Source organism: Anolis carolinensis, chromosome 4 (assembly GCF_035594765.1).
Source record: "Anolis carolinensis isolate JA03-04 chromosome 4, rAnoCar3.1.pri, whole genome shotgun sequence".
NCBI classification, from domain to species: Eukaryota; Metazoa; Chordata; class Lepidosauria; order Squamata; family Dactyloidae; genus Anolis; species Anolis carolinensis.
The window spans coordinates 136,018,163-136,041,166 of NC_085844.1; the positions used below are offsets into that span (position 1 = coordinate 136,018,163).

Consider the following 23,004-nt stretch of genomic DNA (forward strand, 5'->3'; position numbering starts at 1 on the left):
GCTAAATCCAATCAAATTCAAATTGCATGGACAATATAGGGCTTGAGTCACCGAATTCGGAGTTGTTGACCTAAAGGAGATTCGCCCCAAGGCAAACATTGTCATAGCTCACCCAAAGAAATATCCAGGACACCTCAGGAAGGCGCCCTGCAGAGCCTGTCAATATGGCTCATCACCACCCATTTTTGCTTCCATCTCTGACACCCCAAGGCATATCTAAAATCTGTATACGTGACAGAAACCCGGACATCCTTGATTGCTGCCATTAATAAAATAGCACCCTTTAGAAATCAGTCTAGCAGGACTTAATCCTCTGGTTCCTGTCCCCGTCACCTCATTGTTTCGCTAACTCCCGCCTTCTCTCTCCTGATTGGCCCGAGTGGAGACGTAAGGCAGCTTCCTATTGGGCCAACGGAGCGAGGCGGGAAACGAAAGCCCGCCTCGTTCAACCTTCTAGCCTATCAACGATCAGATGGGCGGGGAAGCAGGGCGGGAAATTCAAAGGGCTGTCAGACTGAAATTTTGTATAAATATGGCTTTATTTTGATTGTATGGGACTTCTAGTAAGTCGAATGATCGCTACTAGAGTCCTCTTCAGCTGAATTGCTCAATAAAGACTCCTTGGCGGATTTTCCTTCAACTTTGGCGGACCTTCTTCATTTCGGCTTCAGGTTGTATTGCGGCTCGTATTTTCCTTTTGGCTCCGCCAAGGTCCGTTCTCTCAGGACCGGATCGGGTCTCTCCTTAAGGGCCCCGATCCCCTAAAACGCGGTCGACAACACTACCCCCTCTATTGTCTTTGTCAGATCACACTGTATCCAATTCTGGCATCGCAATTGAAGGGAGATGTTGAAAAGCTGGAATGTGTCCAGAGGAGGGTGATGAAAATTATCAAGGGTCTGAAGAACAAGCCGTACGAGGAGCGAAAGAGCTGGCCATATTTAGCCAGAAGAGAAGGCTGAGAGGAGACATGATAGTCATGTATAAATATGTGAGGGGAAGTCATAGGAAAGAGGGAGCAAGCTTGTTTTCTGCTGCCCTGGAGACTAGGATGCAGAACAACGGCTTCAAGCTACAGGAAAGGAGATTCCACCTGAACATCAGGAAGAACTTCCTCACTGTGAGAGCTGATCAGCAGTGGAACTCTCTGCCATGGAGTGTGGTGGAGGCTCCTTTTTTGGGGGCTTCTAATTTTAAGCAGAGGCTGGATGGCCATCTGTCAGGGGTGCTTTGAATGAGCTTTCCTGCTTCTTAGCAGGGGGTTGGACTGGATGGCCCATGAGGTCTCTTCCAACTCTGATTCTATTATTTCATGGGGTTTTCTTATGCAAGTCATCCTCAGAGATGGTTCTGCCGGCTCCTTAAAGGTGTCCTATATACCTTGTCTCAGCTGTTCATTAAAATAGGGGTTGCAGCCAAGAAACGAAGATGGTTGGAAACCTTTGGAAGGGCAGCAATGAAACTAGACAGGATCATGATGTGGAAAGAATTTCCATGTGTTCCCCATTTCTATGAATGGTTGCGAAAGCTCGACAGAGAAGAAAGCAACTTGCTTGAAATGCATTATGGAGGGCCGAAAGTGAAATAAATGGGTCCTAGAGCAAATCAGGCCTGAGCTGCTCCTGGAAGCCCCACTTTTGCGGTGAGCAAGTCCTCCACCTGTCATATCACTTATCTTCACAAAGCCTAAAAAGTCTTCTCGTATTCCTGCAGCTTCAACATCAAAGTACCTTACTGAGACCAATAACTGTTCTGAGGTATTCACATCCAAAGTTTTGCTGCTTTTCCCAAGCCCAGAAAGCACCCCAGTGCAACTCTGTACAGTGGACAGTTATACTCTGCCAGTTAAGATATGGAATCTCAGCTGGCTGTCCATGTATTTTCATTGTGAAGTCTGCTGTTTGTAATGGTTCATTGTGCATGTAACTCCTGCGAGAGCCAAGAGGGGGAGTCAACAACCCACTGTGGTTTGCAGTGATGGCAAATGAGTGGCTCTATGTGCTGGTCTATGACCGAAATAAATAATTTGATTTGAGTGGCTCTTAATGCACACGGAAGTCTTTTCTCCATGAGGAATGGTGTGTTTCTTATATATATGCAATATGATCTTTAATCATATAGTCTCAATTATGGATAGAGCATTCATACTTTATGGTGGGAAAATCTCCCTCGTATTGCTGGAATTTGGATACATCAGAGTGTTGTTGCATTCCAGGAGTGTAATTGTATTAAAAGGTTCACTCTCTCATAATGGAATTATTTTCCATCTCTATGGAAACTGGGGATATTCCAGAATTTAATACCTTATATTATCTGTTTAACTTTGTGAAGGGACGCTGGACCTGTAACTTCTGTGCTAACTAAAAGCCAGCCTGAAGACAGGAAATCACATGTGTCTGTTTTTTCTGCACAGCAGTGGCTATATTGCCAACACATTCCCAATTGTACCGAAAAGACTTTCAGACTGCAGTTACAGGCTAGATAAAATTAGCGCACGGGCGGGACAAATGTTGTGGTTGGGATGATTGCGACACGAATCACTGTCTCCAGCCTGTGCCTGGAAAAAGTCATTTGTGCTGAGCACAATGTTTCCCGCCTCAAGAAGAGGAAGAGAATGCCAAAAAAAGAGAGATGTTTTTATTTGTTATTCAAAGGGAGACATTCCAAATCCATTCTTACATAAGAGTATTTCAAACACATCCTTCAAATGGGAAACTCCCTAAAGGGGTAGTGAAAGAAGAAGTAAAGACGGACAGCCCACTATCCCTTTTCATTATTTTTGATCCTGATTTAAAGAACTATAAGTAGAATTGAAAGAGCTGGAAAAATAAGACAAGTAGCACCTGCTGTTCTGCTTTTCCCCAGAAAGAAGGGACTCTACAGGAAGATAATGGATGGTATGTGAAAAGAATAAACTCTACCTCCTGTAACAGACTGTCTTAGAAAAAGAAGGAATCAATCCCTATCTGTGTCAAATCCAGAGCATTTGGTGGTAAGTGTCCCTGAATTTCAGTTGATTTCCTGCTTTGCATCAGATAGCTATCAGACAGGTATCCAGCACAAGTGCAGTGGCATTCTGTGCCCTTTTTCACAGAATCCAGCTCCCCACTGTGTTCAGTGACAGCATATATCATAAAAGTCTGCATGGCAGTTCAGCGTAAATTTGGCATAGCAAATTTGCAGCCTGGGATTTTACAGGCGTTGCCATTCTTTGTGCACTCTTCAAAGATTTTACATTTCTACATCAATGTATGGAAACAATTGCTATCTCAGGAGACTATTATGACAGGAATAATTCTGCAAATGATAAAACTCCCACGTTCTAAGACTGCAAATATTTCATGTTCTAAAGAGTCACAAGTGGAAAAATTATTTTATGTCTGTGTGTAATATTACATCTGTGAAAGAGGCAGATGACTTTGTGATAAAAGCTCAGTCTGGAAGCACTTCTGTGTTGTATCAAGTTGCTTAAGGAGGATGAAAACCCAAGGCAAACGTGGAGATCATTTCCCTGTGAAATTGTCTTTCCTTAGCCACAGTGTTTTCTACAAAGTCTAGACTATATTGTCTTCCACTGATCATTCTGCATCTGATGAAGTAGACCTAAATTTACAAAAAGTTATGCTACCAACGTCTTTCAGTTAATCTCAAAGGTGCTACAAGATCCCTTTCTAGATAATATTCCCAATTTCTTATTAGTGCTGTTTAAGCCTGTTTCTGACCACTCAAAAAATCTATCCCATGAGGAAGGAGAGACAGGAAAGCTAGCACACAACACTTCTGTCTGGAAGCATCTTGGGAAGCATGTGAACTCTTACTGCCACTTTGCAAGAGCTTACATATCCTTACTTTCTTAGAGGGAGCTATCTGAATGGAGCCTGTACTATGGATGGAAGATGGCACTTCAGAATCAAGATAAGAATCCTGAAATCTCACATCAGGGTGAATTCATAGCTACTATTCTCTCATTCTCCCATGTTTACACTAAACATCCATTTTACTTCTTTTACACACACTCCAGTCACACTACTCTTCCACATGCATCCAACTACTCATTGCTCCATTCATTCTGCTCCTTTTCTTCCACTGTCACTTTGGCTCTTTCTCTCTGTCCCCCTGATCCATTCTTCTCCTTGTATCTTTGCTTCAATTACCCCGTTCTCTCCAATAAGCTCTTCTCTCCACTTTACTCTAATAGTATCCCATATTCTGTGCCCATGACACTGATGTGCCTAGAAGTGTGTGTGAGTCTTTTTATAGACAAGCAGACTTTAATTTTGCATGTCTCCGCTCCAGATAAGGGACTCCAGATCTGACACATAGTTGATGTAGCTCGAAATTCACTCCAATTTCCTTTTCTTTGCTCTATTTAATCAAAACATCAAACCCCACCCAGAATTTGTAACAAAAGATGGCAAGCATGTGCTTAACATACACATGGTCATACATTTTGATCTGTGAATGTATCAATACCTACCCAAAATTGAAGAAAGCAGCTATTTCTCTAATGTCAGTGGCAAATAATATCTAATTTCTGAGTCAGAGGCAGCATAGGGATTGCTACTCATCTCCCTCCCAACTGCCAGATGGAGCTTTTAAATAGCTTACTTGGGGAGCTGAAAAAAGAACTTAACAATTGAGTTCTTAAATTCACAGAGGTGACAGGAATTAATTGTTAGATCCTTCTCTCTCTGTATTCCAGTGTAAATCCTTATCCTATATCCTTCAGCTTACACATCATGTTGGGTTAATTAATGTTATGGGAATTTGAATTTAATTTGCCTTTCTTTATTTTTAAAATCTTGCACAGTTTTTGCTATAGTTGAGAGGATTAAAATGTTCTTTCCTTAAAATTACATTTCTCTTGTTTTCCAGACATTGCACCATGCATCGAACTCAGGCCTTTGTGTTTTATCTTCTCTTTGGTTTCAATCTCCCAAAAGCAAAAGGCAACTGTTACTTTGAACGGTCCCAACAGCGGTGTGTGTGTCCATTGCTTGTGGAGACAGAATTCTACACCCTTTTCAATTGTCTCCCAGCCACCACATATGAGCTCCGAGAAGGAAATCTGGAACAATTTGCAGTCTTCTCAATAATCCAGACAAGTCCAGAACTAATAGATTACTTTAATGGATTGCAAGTAAGCAAGTTGATCTTTACAGACCTCATAGTGCCAGAGGTTCTCTTACCAGCAGCCATGCAGTTTCTTTCCTTCTTACCTCTGGTCTCTGAACTGGAGTTTGTAAATTGTACTTTTCTTAGATCTGTTGACCAGCTTGGTATAAATAAATTTAACCTACAGGTTTCTTCTCTGCGCTTCCACAAAGTGACAGCAGCTCCCTTGGATGATAGATTTGACATATCTAGCCTGCAAAACTGCCTGAAGACCTTAGAAATCCTGACAGTAACAGAGTCACAAGTCACATCTATTCCTTGCAAAATTAGCACAGTGTTGAAAACGCTGCACTTTTTAGATCTTTCAGGAAACCATTTCCAGGACCAGACTCTAAAGACATCATTCTGCAGAGGTGCTTTCTCACAACTCCAAGTGCTAAAACTGCATAGGAACAACCTGAGTTCTTACGAAACAGTATGCCAGACTCTTGCTCATCTCAACCGGCTCACTCACTTGGACCTTAGTCGGAATGACTTCCTGCCTGGACCACCTTTCTCTTCCTGTTTGTGGCCACAGTCACTACGTGTCTTCAACTTGTCCAGCACAGGATTAAAGCACATGGACAGAGCTTTGCCACCTAACATTGAAGTATTAGATCTGAGCGCCAATCACATTTTTATTCTAGACCTCTCCATCTCTGGGCTGAAAGAGCTCTACTTGTCCAACAACAGGCTGCAGACCATCCTCTCAATCAAGAACCTTCCAGGTTTGGAGGCCCTCAGTATAGATCAGAACCAGCTCTCCCAACTCCCTACCAAAGACCTCCTGCATTGGAAACACCTGAAGAGCTTAAGAGCTGGACTCAATCCCTACAACTGTTCCTGCAAACAAACTATCAGGGAGATCCAGGGTCTGGCCACCCACAAGGCCTTGCTGCCTGATTGGCCTCACGATTACATATGCAGGTCTCCTCCAGACTACCAGGACTACCTTTTGGATGAGGTGCCTCTCTCATTGCTGCAGTGCAACAAGGCAGCAGTGGTTAGACAGGGCTCAATAGTCTGCTTGTTGACATGTCTTCACCTGGTCCTTGGTTTGGTCTCACTACCAACATATAGAAGTCAATTTGTTGTGTTGTAAATCTGGCAGCAAAGATGAATGCTTTGGATAGGGAGGGCCGAAGCTTTGGGGAAGTGGCATACTTAATAGAGTATCTTTGTCGAAGAATATTATGTAATGATACAGTTTAAACTATCACTGCTAGAAAATAAGAAATTTGTTTTTAAAAGAAAATGAAGATTGCTTTGTAAGACATCTGTCTAAGTACCTTTCATCATATTTTGTCCTATATAGTGAAAGCTCATGCTGTTCCGTCTCCCAGGAGTTTGATTTGCATTGCCCCATAGTAGGAAATAGCACTTGTTTGCATTTCTTCCAGGGCTGTTGCAGATTCTGCAGCACCCTGATAGTTAACCATTAGCAGAGTTTGTAGCCGGCTCAGCAAAGTCTTTGCTGCTGAAAGCTTGCAAAATATCTTTTTGTTCTGGAGACCGCCCCTTTTCCTGGGGATGAAATCTCCATTTTGAGAAGCCTTTTGCCTTCTAGACAGAAGAGAAAAGAACTCAAATGTGCTTGTGTGGTCAAGCCAGGCCAGCTCAGACAAGCCATCGTAAGTACTGACCTCTTGCCTATAAAACTGGTGCTGAGTTCAGATAGGGGAAGACCTGCTCTTTCCAAGATAGCAACTCAGCACTGGGCAAATAATACCCCAGGATTTCTTTGCCATTGGAAGAAGCTCTAATTGCTTCGTCTCCAAGCTAGCTTTTAGCTTAGATAGTGAAAGACCTGCTCTTTTTGATATAGCAGCTCAGGGCTAGGGTAGAGAGGATCTCAGGATCTCTTCACCTTTGGAAGAAGTTAACCCAGCAACTAAGGGGGAAAGCAAGAAAGGAGCATCTGCAAGGTTTTATAAGTTGATTGTTGTATTTGTAGCCACTACAATTTGTGCCAAGCCTGCCAAGGACTTTGAGAAAATAAAATCTTGTTTGATTGTTCAACTTGAAGTGACTTTGGTTACTGGGATTCCTGAGCTTCAAAATAAGGCCCCCGCAGTTCACCCGGGCAAAGAAAGAAGCACATCTTAAAGCTCTAAAAGGTGTCTGGGTGTGACGGCATACATGCAATAAAATATCCGCCATAAGAGCATGGGGTATTTTTACTGACAAAGACAGGTACAGCAGCAAAATCATAGTCCAGGAGCCATTCCTGTCATAACTGCACTTATTCCGTATCACTTATAGCACTGAATTTACTGTCCAAAGTCTTGGTCCCACAGCCACGTTTTTAGTTTCTTTCTAAAGGTCAAGAGGCAGGGGGATAATCTTTCCTACAGAAATGATCATATGGATGGAAGGTAGACAAAATAAGCAGCAGAAGCACTCCAAATAAAGAAAAGCCTTTGTATCTTCTGTGTTTCATTCCGTTCAAAGAAGGTGTAATATTAAGATGTGCTTCTTCAATTTAGAATATGAGATTTAATCCACTGTATAAACTCTACAATATTTTGAGGCAAAAATATGGTGGAGGATGTTCTATTTGGTTTTCAGATTGTTTGTTCTTTGAAATGTGGGTTGGCTGTAAACAAGTAACTGAGGACCAGTGGCATCCTCAATTGAGAACATATCTGTCTCTTGATACAGGTATGGGGATAGGAGTGGGGAAGCATCAAGGCCTGGCAACCATAAGTGTCCCCCCGGCCTCCCTTCCAAAACAAGGATTCTGTCATTGATCTCATGAGGTTGTACTTTCCCACATGTACTTATCTTTGTTTCATAATGGGGATGTTTTAATGATGTGCAGGCATTCCTTGGGTTACAAACATCTGACTTACAAATGACTCATGGTTAAGGACGGGGATGAGACAACAGGAAGTGAGAAAAATCTACCCCAGAAAAGGAAATTCACTCCTAAAAGAGTTATCATGGGGGAAAAGGTGTCTGAACTAAAACTTTATCACCAGTCCTTGTTTCCATAACAAGCCAAATCTTTCAAAATCCAATTATCACAGGGACGGAAATTGGAGTGAAATCTGCTGAACAGGGGCAGACAGCAAAACAAATGCCATAGGGATGGTAATTCTATCCTACGCTATCCAAACACACACACATATATACACACACAGTAGAGTCTCACTTATCCAACATAAATGGGCCGGCAGAACATTGGATATGCAAAAATATTGCATAATAAGAAGAGATTAAGGAAAAGCCTATTAAAGGTCAAATTATGTGAAGATTTTAAAAGATCTGTTTCTATAGGCAACAATGCACAAGACGCAGGAGGGGCAAGACACATCCGGTGCAGGCCGGATGCTGTACCCGACAGGAAAAATCTGTGCCAGCTGCATCTCGCCCCTCCCAGCAGACACCCGGCACGTGTTGCTGCCTAGAGAAACAGCTGTGGATCCGGGTGAGAGGCAGACTGCGTCAGATAATACAGAAAATCGGATGAACAATGGTTGGATAAGCGAGATTCTACTGTATATAGGCTCTAACTAAACTTTAAAAATGTTCCTGTTCGGACTTACATACAAATTTAGCTTAAGAACAAATTTACAGAACGTATCTTGTTCGTAACATGGGGACTGTCTGTATTTACAGACGTATCTCAGTTAACATTTAAAAGATGACAGATATGTCTGAGTATGTGAATAATGTCTAGTCTCCAAACAGCTTATTTATTTCATGATCATTGTACCTGTGATCATGACATCGAAATTGTGCACCAACAGGTCTCCATCTCCTCTGCCAGAAAATACTGATTACCCATACTTTTCTCATTACTTCTTGATTTCACTATAATTTCCCAGGCTCTCTTTTCTCTGGAACTTACTACAGATGGTTCAAAATTGGAGGAGTGGAATGTTTCCCCTATTTCCACAGGCCATACTCAAGATTGCCATGTCTCAAGTTTTAGGACTTTAGCACTTTTTAGGATCTTGAAAGGAGGGAGGTAAATATACCAAATCAGAAGTAGGGGTAGCATAGGCAGGCAATTGTTCAAAGGGCCTACTTCACTTTGTTTTTTACATTTTTGAAACATCAATGACAAACCAATCATCACATTATTGTGATTTTTTTTCTCGGGACCAATGACTAGCTGTTTTTTGTATCACAAAAAGGATGACCACAATAAACTCTGCTATTAGACAAAGAAAATCAGTGGGTTGCTGTGAGTTTTCTGGGCTGTATGACCATGTTCTAGAAGCATTCTCTCCTAACATTTCACCTACATCTATGGCAGGCATCCCCAGAGGTTTTGAGGTCTGTTGGAAACTAGGCAAGTGAGGTTTATATATCTGTGGCTGAGAGTCAGGTTTTCAGGACAAGAATCCCGGGTCCAGTGATTTCAGGACCAAAGGCTGGGTGGACCTTGGTGATGTGAGGTTGTTCCTGGTGATTAAGCATGATATATTAAGCATCAACCACAGTTTTTCAGAAATGTAATTCAAATTTAAAAAGAGAAAGTCCGAAAAATGAGAACATATTTCTTTAGTTAGAAATATGTTCTTATTTATTTGACTTCCTCTTTTTTAATCTAGACTCATGTTTTAAACTTTCCCATTTTTTGTTTTTCCCCCAAACTTTTCTCCATTGCCAATTGGGACAGGGGGACAATTTCCACTGATGTTGAAAAACTTTCTCAACTGTCACTTTTAGCAACATTTAATCCAGCCAAAGAAAACTTTGCAAAATTTGCCTTGAGCAGTAACATTTCTGAACTATATTTCTATCCAAAAAAAGATAATCTCTCTCCCCCCCAATGTCTTTGAGGCAGTCATTTTAGACCCAGGGCTGGGCCACACTTTCCCCCTCCTAGGTTACACCTAACTTTGTATTGTACCAGGCTCTGACATTACAGAACTAGTGACAGAAAAGAACCCTAGCATCCTGCTGCCCCCCTGCTACAAAATATATTGAATATGTAATATTGCAACATAGAGCACAATTTCAGAAAATGAAATAAAAATAGGAGAGGCACATATGATTCTGAAAAGGGCTGCCTAAGGCAGGAGAATAATGAGCTGTCAAAGACTAAAATACAAAATAAAGTGTATGTGAAGGGAGGAATGTACATTCAGCAAATTATATTTGTCAGCTTATGACCTGAGAAGTTTGTGCCCATTACTAAATCTTCCATGCCAACAGGAATCAGAGTTAGGATATATCCACACTCCCAATTATGATACAGTAGAGTCTCACTTATCCAAGCTAAATGGGCCAGCAGAAGCTTGGATAAGCGAATATCTTGGATAATAAGGAGGGATTAAGAAAAAGCCTATTAAACATCAAATTAGGTTATGATTTTACAAATTAAGTGCCAAAATATCATGCTATACAATAAATTTGACAGAAAAAGTAGTTCAACACGGAGTAATGTTATGCTGTAATTACGGTATTTACAAATTTAACACCAAAATATCATGATATATTGATAACATTGACTACAAAAATGCGTTGGATAATCCAGAACGTTGGATAAGCGAGGCTTGGATAAGTGAGACTCTACTGTAGTTAGATAGCATTTTAACTGTCATGGCTTCAACCATTGAATTTGAAATTTATAAAGGTAAAGGTTTTCCCTAACATTAAGTCTAGTTGTGTCCGACTGTGGGGGGTGGGGGTGTGGAGCTCATCTCCATTTCTAAACTGAAGAGCCAGCATTATCTGTAGACATCTCCAAGGTCATGTGGCCGGCATGACTGCATGGAGCGCTGTTACCTTCCTACCAGTGCGGTACCTATTGATCTACTCACATTTGCATGTTTTTGAACTGCTAGGTTGGCAGAAGCTGGGACTAACAACAGGAGCTCACCCCACTCCTTGGATTCCAAATTTATGACATTTATAGTTTGATTTAATATTTAAAATTTTCAAAAGCACCCCACAGAATTTTTAAAAACTACAACTGCCTGACACCCCATACCAGGGGTCCTCAAACATGACTCTTGCATGACTCTACTAAAGTTTGGAAAAAAATGAATGAATTCTTATGCACACTGCACATATCTTCCTACTGCAGGAAAACACAAAAGAGCAATACAATATTTAAAATGAAGAACAGCTTTAAGCAACGTAAACTTACCAGTATTTCAATGGGAAATGTGGACCTGCTTTTGGCTGATGAGATAGTCAAGTTCATTAGGATTGTTGTTGTTGTTGTGTGTCTCCAAGTCATTTCAGACTTAGGGTGACCATAAGTATAAAGTTTGGGGCAGGAGGCAAGTAAATGACCTTGGAGGACCATATCTGGCTGTGGGACTTTGTTTAGGGACCCCTGTTCTAGAGGATACAGCCATGCATTTGAAACAGAATATAGTACTGTAATTGTGTGAACACACCTTATCTTACATGACGCCAAACAAAATGCGAGTGTTCTGTCTGTGAAAAAGTGGACATTACACTCTTTCAGTCGCCAGAACATGGAGCTGAGGACTCAGCATTGCTGGAAGTGCAAGCCAATTCTCTCTCTCACCCTGTCCTAGTACTTTGTCTGCTTGTAAAACTGCCATTTGTCCTGAGTTCTGCATTTATAATGCTCCAAGGATAGCTCTTGGGAATTTGCTTCGCCAGACGTCAGAATTAAACATTTAACAGTAATCCTATCACTCTGGTAACATTATCTGCTTTGCACAGTCCACAAATGAAAAGAGTGGGCAAATGAGAGCATACGGTTGTCATCATGGATGCTGAACAGGTGGGTTTCATCTATAGACTAAAACAGATGGATTAAGGCAATTGGGGTTTTACAGAGAAAGCAGTTGCTATCTTTGAGCACCTGACTCTCTGTTGCTCACCTGCTGTTTAGGGTGTTTGGTTTATATTAACATCTGCCAGGGTTTTGAACCACCTGCATGGCTGTTTGCTGTTGCTTCCTTTTAATCTTTCCTCTTTGATTTGGAAAGAACTGAAGCTTCTCCACAATATCTAATGTGCTTTCTTTCAGCCTGGAAAAGATGTACATGTCCAAGCTGCTGTGGGAATCCGACGGATAGCAGGTACCTCATCCGGCAGTTGGAAGTCCCTTTACAGATGGCTGTCAACATGGCCAAAATGCTGGGTTGGTTTTCTTATGGAGAAAAGGGCAGACACAAAATCATGTTGGATATTCAATCTACCCCAGCTAAAAGGGATCTGAGTGTAGGCTTCTACATATTCCAAGCATCTGAGCAATTAACGAGGGACTATGTGAATAGACGAATTGTTGGATTGAAAGGGTCACTTATGTTTGGATATTTGTGCTTTCTTAATAATTCATGTCCTTTTGAACTCATCAAGTATATTTTCCTTGCACAAGCTGCTGTTTTTCCTTATGGCATCAACCCCAACCACTTAAAAATACTGCAGTCCGATGAAGTTCTTTTCTCCCATATATCTTCTTATGTTACAGACATCTGTCACCATACGCCAGCCCGTGGCGGGGTGAGCACCCGTCAATTAAAAAAATAGACCCTGCTCGTTGCTAACCTAGCAACCCAAAAGATAGTTGCATCTATCAAGTAGGAAATAAGGTACCACTTATAAAGTGGGGAGGCAAATTTAACTAATTTACGACGTTGGAATGAGGAAGTGCCATCACAGTGGATGATGAAGCAGCTGCTCCCCCCTGTGGCCAGAATCGAACATCCCCTCAGGAGAAGGTTAAATTTCCTTTGCGTTTGTCTCGGCTCTATGTGTATATGGGCATTGAATGTTTGCCCTATATGTATATAATGTGATCCGCCCTAAGTCCCCTTCTGGGTGAGAAGGGCGGAATATAAATACTGTAAATAAATAAATAAATACATGACTTTACATCATTGGCATGACACAGTGATACAATCATGGCAATGCTCTCCTACAATAAGCCCCACCCAGTTCCTCCATAATTTTAAATCATTGCTGAAATTACTTTCTGAGTACCTTACAGGAACGATTGCAGGAAGCCAAAGACTTTGCCTCCACATCCAGAGAGCTGGAAACAAATGATTATGGAGTTTCCTGCAGCCATGTTTTGATTCTGGCATCAGGTCACCTTCTCTGCATTGCCCCATCCTGAGGACGGACATTGAAACAACAGCAGGGAAATTAGAGCGGGGAGGGTGAATTTATTCTTGCTCCAGCCAGAAAGCTTGGGCCAGCCATGGGCAGTCCAAAATGGGAGGAGGAGATGATGACAGCATTTAAGGCAGATGCAGTCCTTCAAGGTTGTTTACCTGGGCCCTGGCCTAAACTGTAGACTTAAAAAAAGGTAAAGGTTTCCCCTGACATTAAGTCCAGTCATGTCTGACTCTGGGGGTTGGTGCTCATCTCCATTTCTAAGCCGAAGAGCCGGCGTTGTCCGTAGACACCTCCAAGGTCATGTGGCTGGCATGACTGCATGGAGTGCCGTTACCTTCCCGCCAGAGCGGTACCTATTGATCTACTCACATTGTCATGTTTTCAAACTGCTAGGTTGGCAGAAGTTGGAGCTAACAGTGGCCGCTCATGCTGCTCCCGGGGTTTGAACCTGGGACCTTTCGGTCTGCAAGTGCAGCAGCTCAGTGCTTTAACACACTTCGCCACCGGGGCTCCTTTTAACTGTAGACTTAGGGTCATCCTAAGTCTGAAACGACTTAAAGGCACACAACAAGAACCATTCTTATTAACTTGACTATCAGCCAAAAACAGGCCCACACTGCTAAGGACCCCCGATTTAGGGAATAAAGGAATGTATGTTTTGATTATGGAAAGAGATCCGAGGATAATAAAACATTTATGTACCACAATGAATGGATGTCAGGGCGGGGACAGTTCATTGTGATACATCAGTGAAAGAGAGGGATATTTATCCAAGTAGGATGAACTGTTAACTCAGGAAGAAACAAAACAAAACATCTTAATATGATATGAGTTGAAACATGTTGTAGAACAATAATTAAAATGGGATCAAAATGCAGCCATTAGAAAATCTCACAATATATTAGTTTTAGGGGGAGAGGGAACAGAGAGTGCTTTATTTTCTAATATGTCTGTCTAATGTTCCTCCCAGGCTCCTTGAAGCAAGAAAGCTTTGTGGTGGTGAACGAAGATTCTAACTGTTTAATATTCATCAATAAGGCAGAAAAAGGGGTGCAGGTAATAAACCTTCCAGTGACAGCTTCTAGAGCAAAGAAGAGCAATAACTAGCAGGATAATAGAAAGCAACAAGGCAACCCTGTTTATGTAGGAACAAGTATTAATTAGTTTAATTGGATTTACATGTTTAAAATGCTGAGAATCGAACACATTGCACTGATGGTTTCAAAGATTTATTGGAAATGGATGAAAGGAATTAAATATTAATTAAGAATTAAAGAGAGGAATGAGATTATAGGCAAACCTCAAAAAACAAAGCTTCTGACAAAATAGTCTTTATACCCACCCAGCCTCCTTTCTTCCCATCCTGTGTATTGCTAAATATTTTAGCACATTGAGGGATGAAAAAGACTAGCTGATGAAAAATAGGTTTTCAGTGTATAGCAACATCTCTGCAGTAAACAGTGCAATAAAACTGGGGAAAGTATGAAATTCTGCTTTGGCAATTCTACTACAGCACTGTGTGCTTGCCTGCAACAAGTGAGGTGAACAGCAGCTGCTGCCAGAAATTCTTACTATGCATACATGAATTGCTGAACAGAGAGGGGAAAAAAAGCAAAGCAGAGAAGTCTATCTCACAAGCTACCCCAGACAGTTAAAATGTCTGGTTACCAAAATAGAAGTCATATGAAAAAAGCAGCCTGATGAAAAACACATCATTCATTGAAATATTTTGCAGGAAGCTTGCATGTGGTCTTGAAGGTACAATTTATTTTCTTTAGTTTGGAAAGTCTTATTTGGCTTGCTTATTTCATTTCACACAAAATATTATTGATGTTGGATAAAACATTGGCTGAACCATGTTGAACTACCAGTACTCTTCTTTGTCATGTTAGAATAGCCTATTCCTATTGTTTCTATGTTACTTCTAGATGTAAAGTTCAGCACATTTATTTTGTTAGTTATGGACTTCATCACATAAAATAAAATCAGCATTTCTACACTCTTAAGAAACTGCACCTTCACACGACACAAGCTTCAAATGTGGGGTAGAGATATCTTGCTGTTTCTAAAGTGTGGGTTTTCCTGTCGATTCCTAAGCCAGTTGGGCAAGCAACTTATTCTTCAATTCCCCATATAGAAACGTGAAAAAAATGCCCAATTTAACATGTGATGGGAATTCCCCCTCACCCATTTGTAAACATAATGATGATGTCGCTATGGAGGGAGGAGCCGAAATGGGCAGTATTGATTCCTTTCTTCTGCCATTACCATTTTTGGATTGAGGAGGCATGGTAAACATTCAAAGATATTCAAAAAATTCTGGAGAAAAACCCCACGCTTGACTCTGAGCTCCCTCTTTCAACATCCCCCCCCCACTCTTTTTGTTATCTTCCTTCTCGTAAAAGTCCTTTTGAAGTATTACCTACTAGTTTCAATTGCCTCTATGAAATTCCTGCGGTGCTATCAGGCATTTGTCTTGCCTATCAAAAGGCTAGCAGAAAAAGGCATAAGAGAGTTTAAGCTTCATTTCCCCTCTCCCTCTTGTTCTCAATTCTGCAACATAAGGATAAACCCTCTACATATGTTGTTGTGAGTTTTTCGGGCTGTAAATTGAACTCCCAAGATGACAAAAGAATTTTTTTTAAAAGAAGAAAATGTGGAGGGATGATGGGAGTCTTTACTGTGTGATGGCAAATCAAACAGAAAAATACTAAAGAAATTGGAGAAGAAGAAGGGTGTGATGGGAGTAGAGAAATCATCTATCTAATTTCCAAACGGGGCTTTGCAAAGCTTAAGAGAAAACCAACTATCCCAAATGCTTTACATATTCTATGTGACGAAGTCCTAGGTTTCTATATAGATAAAACAAATGTAGCCATTAGAACTGGGGAAGTGCACAAAGGGAAGAGGGGATGTAGCAGGTGTATAAAGATGAATGCAACTAGGAGATGTGGTTATGGGGAGAACAGAGTGTGTGCTGGTACAGCTGTACCAGAAACTTCAACTTTATTTTCTTGCTGCAAATGTTTGCAATTATAGGACAGGCCACCTGTCAATCACCATTAAGTTTGGTTCCGCCCCTTGTCCAGGGCTCTGGGAGGGAAGGAGCCATTTTTAAGTTAGTCTCACTTAGGAAGCTCATCTACAGGACGTAGACCAGCTCGTCCCGTAAAAAGCTTCATATTTCAAGAATACCAGGGATATTGACCATCCGAGGATACAGAACAACAGCACAGAAACATTTGCAAGCCTTGGCTGGTAGGTCCACTCGACAACCAGACGCACTTGGGAGTTGGCAGTGGGTCCCAGACCAGCTAGGCCCAGATAATAGATAGCCTGGGAGAGGTTATAAGAGGGTTTTCACAGTTATTCAAAGCCAATTGCCTGTCCTGTGGGGACAAGACTCCTTGAAGATTTATTATTTGTTCGTCAATAAAGACTTTGTTATTTCTTTAAAGACTTCAAGGCCATCTCTTCAGGGAAATTCCTCAACAACCTTTCTTTAGGCAGCCTGGCTTCCCGCTGGGTGTAAAGCATACATCCTATATAATAGACAATCAGTCACAGGCCCAGCGCGTGACAGAATAGAGTGAGTAAGCGAAAGGAAGATGTTTAGCTAGGTTTGGGGAAGGAAAATGCAAAAAAAGTCAGAGGATAAAACAGGAAGAAAATTAATGCTGGCACCAGCTGCAGGGATGAAATGAGAGGAGAAAGAAAGGAAAGAATGTATTTAGTCAGAATTATATGTACAGAAGGAGAAAAAGGATGAGAAACAGAAAACAGTGGCATCAAGAATTAAAACGACTTATGTGCCTAAGTAGAAGTGAACAAGGAAACAATTCATACCAGACTTTCTGCTAACAATTGTATATCCACATGTGTTTCCGATCATGATAAAATATACTGTGGCTTCAGCCATTTAGGGTGGGAAATGTGGGAAGCAAAACTTAGAAAAATTAATAATAAAGGAAAATCAACAAGACAGCAGTTCAATAGTACCATGTTTAACAATTGTATCTCACTATTTTCCCATTGGAGTAGCTTCACACAATTCCTTTAAAAATATGAACAAGAAAGGAAGATGGACAGCTGAAGGACAACATGAAAGATGCTGGAAGGCTATGTTGCCCAAAAGGTCTAAGTGCTAATTTGTGTACTGTGGCTCTCTTTCCAGGAAGGATGCTTCACCATTAATGGAGTCTACACTTTGGAAACTGGTCAGGTACACAATATCCTGAATGCTGTACTCTACAGCAGATGATATGTAAAGGTTAATACTAAACTTTTTAAACCAGGGAACAGAGTCAAAAATTTCAGACAAAGCTCCATTTGCCCTCTCAAAAATGGCTGCAATGCTATGTGTGGCCAGTCATAAAACACACACACACTACTATCCTCATGGGCACTGCACTGGGGACATCACAGCAAAATTGGTAAGTCAGAATGTGTCAATGGGTGCAGCATGTCCCTGCTGGGATTTCTGATTTTAAATGGGGGGGAGGTATGTGATTTTTATACGATGAAATCATAGAATCATAGAATCATAGAATAGTAGAGTTGGAAGAGACCTCATGGGCCATCCAGTCCAACCCCCTGCCAAGAAGCAGAAATCGCATTCAAATCGCATTCAAATCTAGTATAATACATTTATGGACCAGAGAGAGAGCAGAAACCAAGAATCTCATGAACTGCCATGGCAATGTGAGTGGGGATGATAGTTAAGCAAAGACCTCCTGGGTCAGACCAATGACTTAAGTAGTCTTTAATTCCACTTTTCATAGTGGTCTACCATGTATATCTGGGAGGCTTCAATGTACTTGTTCCCAACCGCTGGTATCTGGTGGCACACTGCATCTGAATAAAAAAGCACAATACAACCATTGTATTAAGTAGCCATTGATAGACATCTCCTCTACCTATGTCTAATCCCCTAGAAAGCCACTGAAATCGGTGAGATCATCATAAGTCCTATATAGCAACCAATTAATTACACATTCTGGGAAGAATCATTTCCTTTGGTCTGCTCTGAATATCCTCCTGGTTTCTTTCATTGAGAAACCCTGAATCCTACTACTATGCGAAACAAAGAAATGAAACTTTCATAGGCTTTTATCTTCCAGCTCTTCCTCTTGTATCAGCCATAGCTGCTCTCCATTTTACTGTAAAGGAACTTCTCAGGGTACTCATCCCTGTTCTAAAAATAGATACAACTGATTGGATAACTCCTTTAAAATTCAGATTAAAGCTCAGCTTTGGTTCACTTCTTTGCTGGCCAGCTGTCGCTGCTTATAGTCACCCTTAAAAAATCCAAGACACAGACAGTGACTATAATAATAGGTTGACCATCAGCAACACAGAAGGAGATTTCAAAAATCTGAGCCATTTCTTGGTTTGGGGGAAGATCCTTGTACCCTATTTTAAGTTTGTTTTCCTGGTAACAAAGATAGATGTGCCAACAGTTTCACTCAAATTTGGCACGTATTGAAATATTTTAATTAGTTCCAAAATTAGTTTGGGGAAGAATATTTCCATTCAAATTCCTTTCTGAAGATTCTGAAATCTGAAACGTGTACAAAGGCATGTACACAGAAGTTGAATAAGTGGGGTACAGTACAGGGTACAGATGTATGGAGACAGAGAAGGAAGATGATGGCTGTGGCTGCCTTGTCTAATGGTTTATGGTGCTGGTTGACAGAACATGTAAATCTATTTTTTAACAAGACAAGGCCAGCATTCGTTATGGGTATTTGGGTGTCTGCCTGACTGTACCAGATGTGGGTGCTGGACCAGCTCCAGGAGCTGTTAATTCAAGATAGCATCTTTGTCCCCCACTCTAGGACAAGCTCTTCCTGGAACAACTGCAACCTCTGATGGCCATGGTGTCTCTTGGCTACAGCGCATCCTTGCTGGTGTATGATACTCATCACTGTGGAGTTCAGGCACAAATCCAATACTTAGTCCAGAAGGTAAGAGGAGAATTTAGCTGCAGAATTAAGTAGCGACAGAATCAAATAACAGCAATTGTTTTTCCATATAGGATCTACCACCTTGGCCAATCAATTTATATGTAGACATTTCCCCCATAATAAGAGAGTGACAACTTTGTTACTGATTCTGAAATATGTCAGCAATCTTTTGCAAAGCCCTATCCTAGCACTTCATTGCGGTGGTGGTGATAAACTCCGAAAGTTCTGAGAGCTATGTTAGCAGAGCGCAAAATCTAACAGATGCAACCAAGCTGATAAGGATTCGTGTAGCCTCACCTGTAGGTTATGTTTCTACATACATGGACGGGCTTAACACAGTTCATAACTAGATAGTTGGAAGCCAGTTTGTTAATAGAAAGCTGAACTGAACTGGCCAAAGTAACTATGAACACAATTCACCTTGGAGTTTGATGAGATGGAGATCAAACACAATGCAGTGGAAAATAATATCTGCTCCAATCCCTTTATTTTGATCACAGCAGTCCCATCTAGTGGTTTCAAAGTACAAAGAGAAGAAAAACTATTGACAGTGTGGCCAGGAAGGACATAGTCAAGCACATTAACCTAACCTCACTGTCCAAATATTGTGTGCAAGAACATTAATGGTGTTTTGTCAATCCACAAATGAAAGACTTCCATTTTATTACACCACATATCAAGACAACTAGTAGATGAGGTCAAAAATACTAGATTGCAATGATTGACACCCTGTCATTCTCTGTATGCTTGCTAATAATAAACTGAAGGACAACCATTTCATAGAAAACAGAACGGAAGAACTACATATAGCAAGTACACCTTGGTTTGTCATATACTGGTATTTCTGTTTCTCCTATCTGTCATTAGGTAATAGAATATGTGTTCCAAGAATCCAGTTCTCCCCCCAATAATTCTCAGTTTCTCAAAACCATCAGCTTTGTTCAGGTAAGCAACTGTGCCAGGATGACCTGAGAGCTATGTATCCAGTACTTTTCTCTATAAGATAAAACAGACCTTACAATGTTACTACTCTGACCCATGGGATTACCATCCCAAGCATATGAATGCTATATGGTCTATAACTATTTTGTTCTCATTTTCTACCTAAATGACGATAGTTATCCCCATATAATCGTAATTGTTATTTTCAGTCTTCAGATCTCCCATTATTTGCATCTACCTCCTTCTAGATTTACTCAGATGGACAGGCCAAAGACCTGCTTCATCCAGAAAACCCAGCCCTGCAGGTGATGGATCTTCCTCCACTGGGACTGTAAGCATCTGGCTCTAGTGTTTCTATGTGTTTGATGATAAGCAAAGGAAATAGTAGCACAATGAATTCCAGATAATCTGGGATCTAAGGGTTTATCACACAAGGGTGATAAATCACAATTGCAGCAGGATGATAGTTTCTTTGGCTAGGACCTATCACACAATTATGTGTCTTTTCCACTGCATTTCCATCATTGTTAGAATGTATCATTTCACTGAAAGGAAAAACCATTAATGGCTCCAATATCACTGCTATTCAACTATTGTTTGTGGTGTGATGGTGTGGATCCTATTCCTCCCTGTTATGAAACAGAGTTAAGTCACTTTATGTATGGCATCCAAAGAGGGCATTGTGGTATACAAGTACAACATTTATTTTATTCTATTCCCCAGGGTCTCTTTTCCTTTTAAAATTTATTTTACCATCGTTGGGCAGTTGCACTGCCATGGTGGGCTGCAATTATGACACTACCCTTCATTTCCAAGATGCATCAAAACTGCATGTTTGTGAAGTGTAATTAAATACAGTAGAGTCTCGCTTATCCAACGTAATTGGGCCGGCAGAATGTTGGATAAGCAAATATATTGGATAATAGGGAGAGATAAAGGAAAAGCCTATTAAACATTAAATTAGGTTATGATTTTATAAATGAAGCACCAAAACATCATGTTATACAACAAATTTGTCAGAAAAAGTAGTTCAGTACACAGTCATGCTATGTAGTAATTACTGTATTTACGAATTTAGCACCAAAATATCATGATGTATTGAAAACATTGACTACAAAAACGCGTTGGATAATCCAGAACGTTGGATAAGCGAGTGTTGGATAAGTGAGACTCTACTGTAACATACACATGCTAAGTAGGACAGACATGGATAGGAATATAGGATCAAGTAAAGTAGTGCATAAGACTTACTGTGGGAACAATCATCACCAGTAGTACCATAATGCTATTGGAGATAAGGTGTGAAGACAACTCTTTCCATACCAGTATGTTTCTATTTATCATAACAGGCTGGTGTTATAAAGCTAGTCTGATAAAGAACAATGTAAGCTAGAGAACAGGATTTTAATGGTTTAGAAAATATTTTAATGCTTGGTTTGCACATATAAAAGAGTAGCTTGTGGAAAGATTAATATATCCTTGAATAGACATGAAGAAATAAAAGAATGTCACAACCAGTGTGCTATGAAAATTATTTGCTCATCTGAATTAGGGATATTAAGGAATCTAGGCCAACAAGTTCTGCCTTTCCATAACTAAAGCCCTGGAAAGAGAAATGTGATAACAGAAGATGTGAACAGGACTAGGTGTTTAAAAGGCAACCTTTTCAGACCACCCACTTTATGTTTATACCTTAGCTAAATATATCAGCACTGTCAATAATCTCTGCTTCTCTCTTTAGGGTTGTGAAAGAGGCAACTGAAATTGTTGTGACTGATTCACAAGCTGCCACTCACTTCTATCACTGTGGAGTCTCAGCGTACCACAGTTGTTTGGAGCAATCTTTTCAAAAGTCACACAATACCATGTAAGGGCTACAGGAAGGCGGGGGAAGTAATTAGAAGGGGAAGAAACCAGGACATCTATAGTGTCTGGTGGTCCCGTCTCAGTGGAGTAAAACAGAGTGGATTCAGCACCACACTGACATGGAACACACCAGTTTGAACTGAACACATGCAGCCAGCTTTGTACGGGATTCTGTCCATTCATATTGTTGAGACGTATTGGAGACCTTGGCCCCATCTATAATGCAGTTTCAGACTATAGTTTAACTGCAATATATGGCAGTGTACAGGCATGTAGCTGGGGGGGGGGGGGGCTTGAGGAGCTTCAGCCCCCCCCTCCTGAAATTCTCAGGGTGGTCCGCGAAAAGGACTTATATTTATTATTTAAACTGTTATGTTTATTCATATCATGATCTGATCACTATGCTCAATATATCCCATATGCATGGGGGTATTGGGATAACGATACAAAAGGTTTGCTAGGGCAAATCCTCTCTCACTCAGACTCAGCCCCCCCCCCCCCCCCCCGAACCAAAATCCCAGCCCCTCCCGAACCAAAATCCTGGCTACGGGCCTGGCAGTGTAGATTCAAATAATTTAGTTCAATGCATTTAAACTGCATTCTGAAACTGCATTATATGGCAGTGTAGATGGGGCCCTTGTCTCTGAGGCAGGATATTCTAAATCTGCTAAGCTGTGCCAAACTCCAGACTAAATTGCACTTGGAGAGCCTCCAGTCTGAAGTCTGACGAAGATGCCATCAAACATGTCCTGGTCAGAAAAATCAGGGCTGCCTCAAGGTAAGACACTTACAGTAGAATTGCTTTGTTCCACTCACTTACAGTAAGCAGGATGAAAACAGCTGGCACAACTCTCCAGAAAATCAGACAGGCCCCAATGCTTTCTTGGTGTATGTATGTTTGTGGGGGCCCTACACAGCATATCATTCCACAAAAAGTGGCCTTGGAGATTACCAGTGCTTCTCCATGGCCATGTCAAATAAAATGGCATGCTCTACCACTGCTCTTCTTACTCTT

At 41.0% G+C, this 23,004-nt stretch overlaps 2 protein-coding genes across 3 annotated transcripts in view; both read left to right on the forward strand.

Moving 5' to 3' along the window:
- The first annotated feature begins 4,885 nt into the window (after nucleotides 1–4,885).
- On the forward strand, nucleotides 4,886–7,179 carry cd14 (CD14 molecule). Its single transcript, XM_008109031.3, has one exon. The coding sequence runs from the start codon at nucleotides 4,886–4,888 to the stop codon at nucleotides 6,254–6,256; it is 1,371 nt and encodes a 456-aa protein (XP_008107238.1). The 3' UTR covers nucleotides 6,257–7,179.
- LOC100560969 (kinesin-like protein KIF17) overlaps nucleotides 6,728–23,004 on the forward strand; it is a 30,462-nt gene continuing 14,185 nt past the window's right edge. Inside the window, exons 1-8 of one of the 2 annotated variants that reach the window (XM_016993075.2) lie at nucleotides 11,815–11,872; nucleotides 12,122–12,173; nucleotides 14,186–14,271; nucleotides 17,390–17,437; nucleotides 19,053–19,181; nucleotides 20,049–20,126; nucleotides 20,372–20,454; nucleotides 21,865–21,990. In XM_016993075.2, coding sequence (XP_016848564.1) covers nucleotides 11,858–11,872; nucleotides 12,122–12,173; nucleotides 14,186–14,271; nucleotides 17,390–17,437; nucleotides 19,053–19,181; nucleotides 20,049–20,126; nucleotides 20,372–20,454; nucleotides 21,865–21,990 — 617 coding nt within the window. In that variant the 5' untranslated portion in view covers nucleotides 11,815–11,857. Of the gene's footprint in view, nucleotides 6,786–11,814; nucleotides 11,873–12,121; nucleotides 12,174–14,185; nucleotides 14,272–17,389; nucleotides 17,438–19,052; nucleotides 19,182–20,048; nucleotides 20,127–20,371; nucleotides 20,455–21,864; nucleotides 21,991–23,004 lie in introns of those variants that run through there. The other variant, XM_062977853.1, reaches the window with a different exon arrangement.

Excerpts from the sequence above, each read along its gene's own strand:
- cd14 (XM_008109031.3), top strand. The coding sequence starts at position 4,886 with ATGCATCGAACTCAGGCCTTTGTGTTTTATCTTCTCTTTGGTTTCAAT.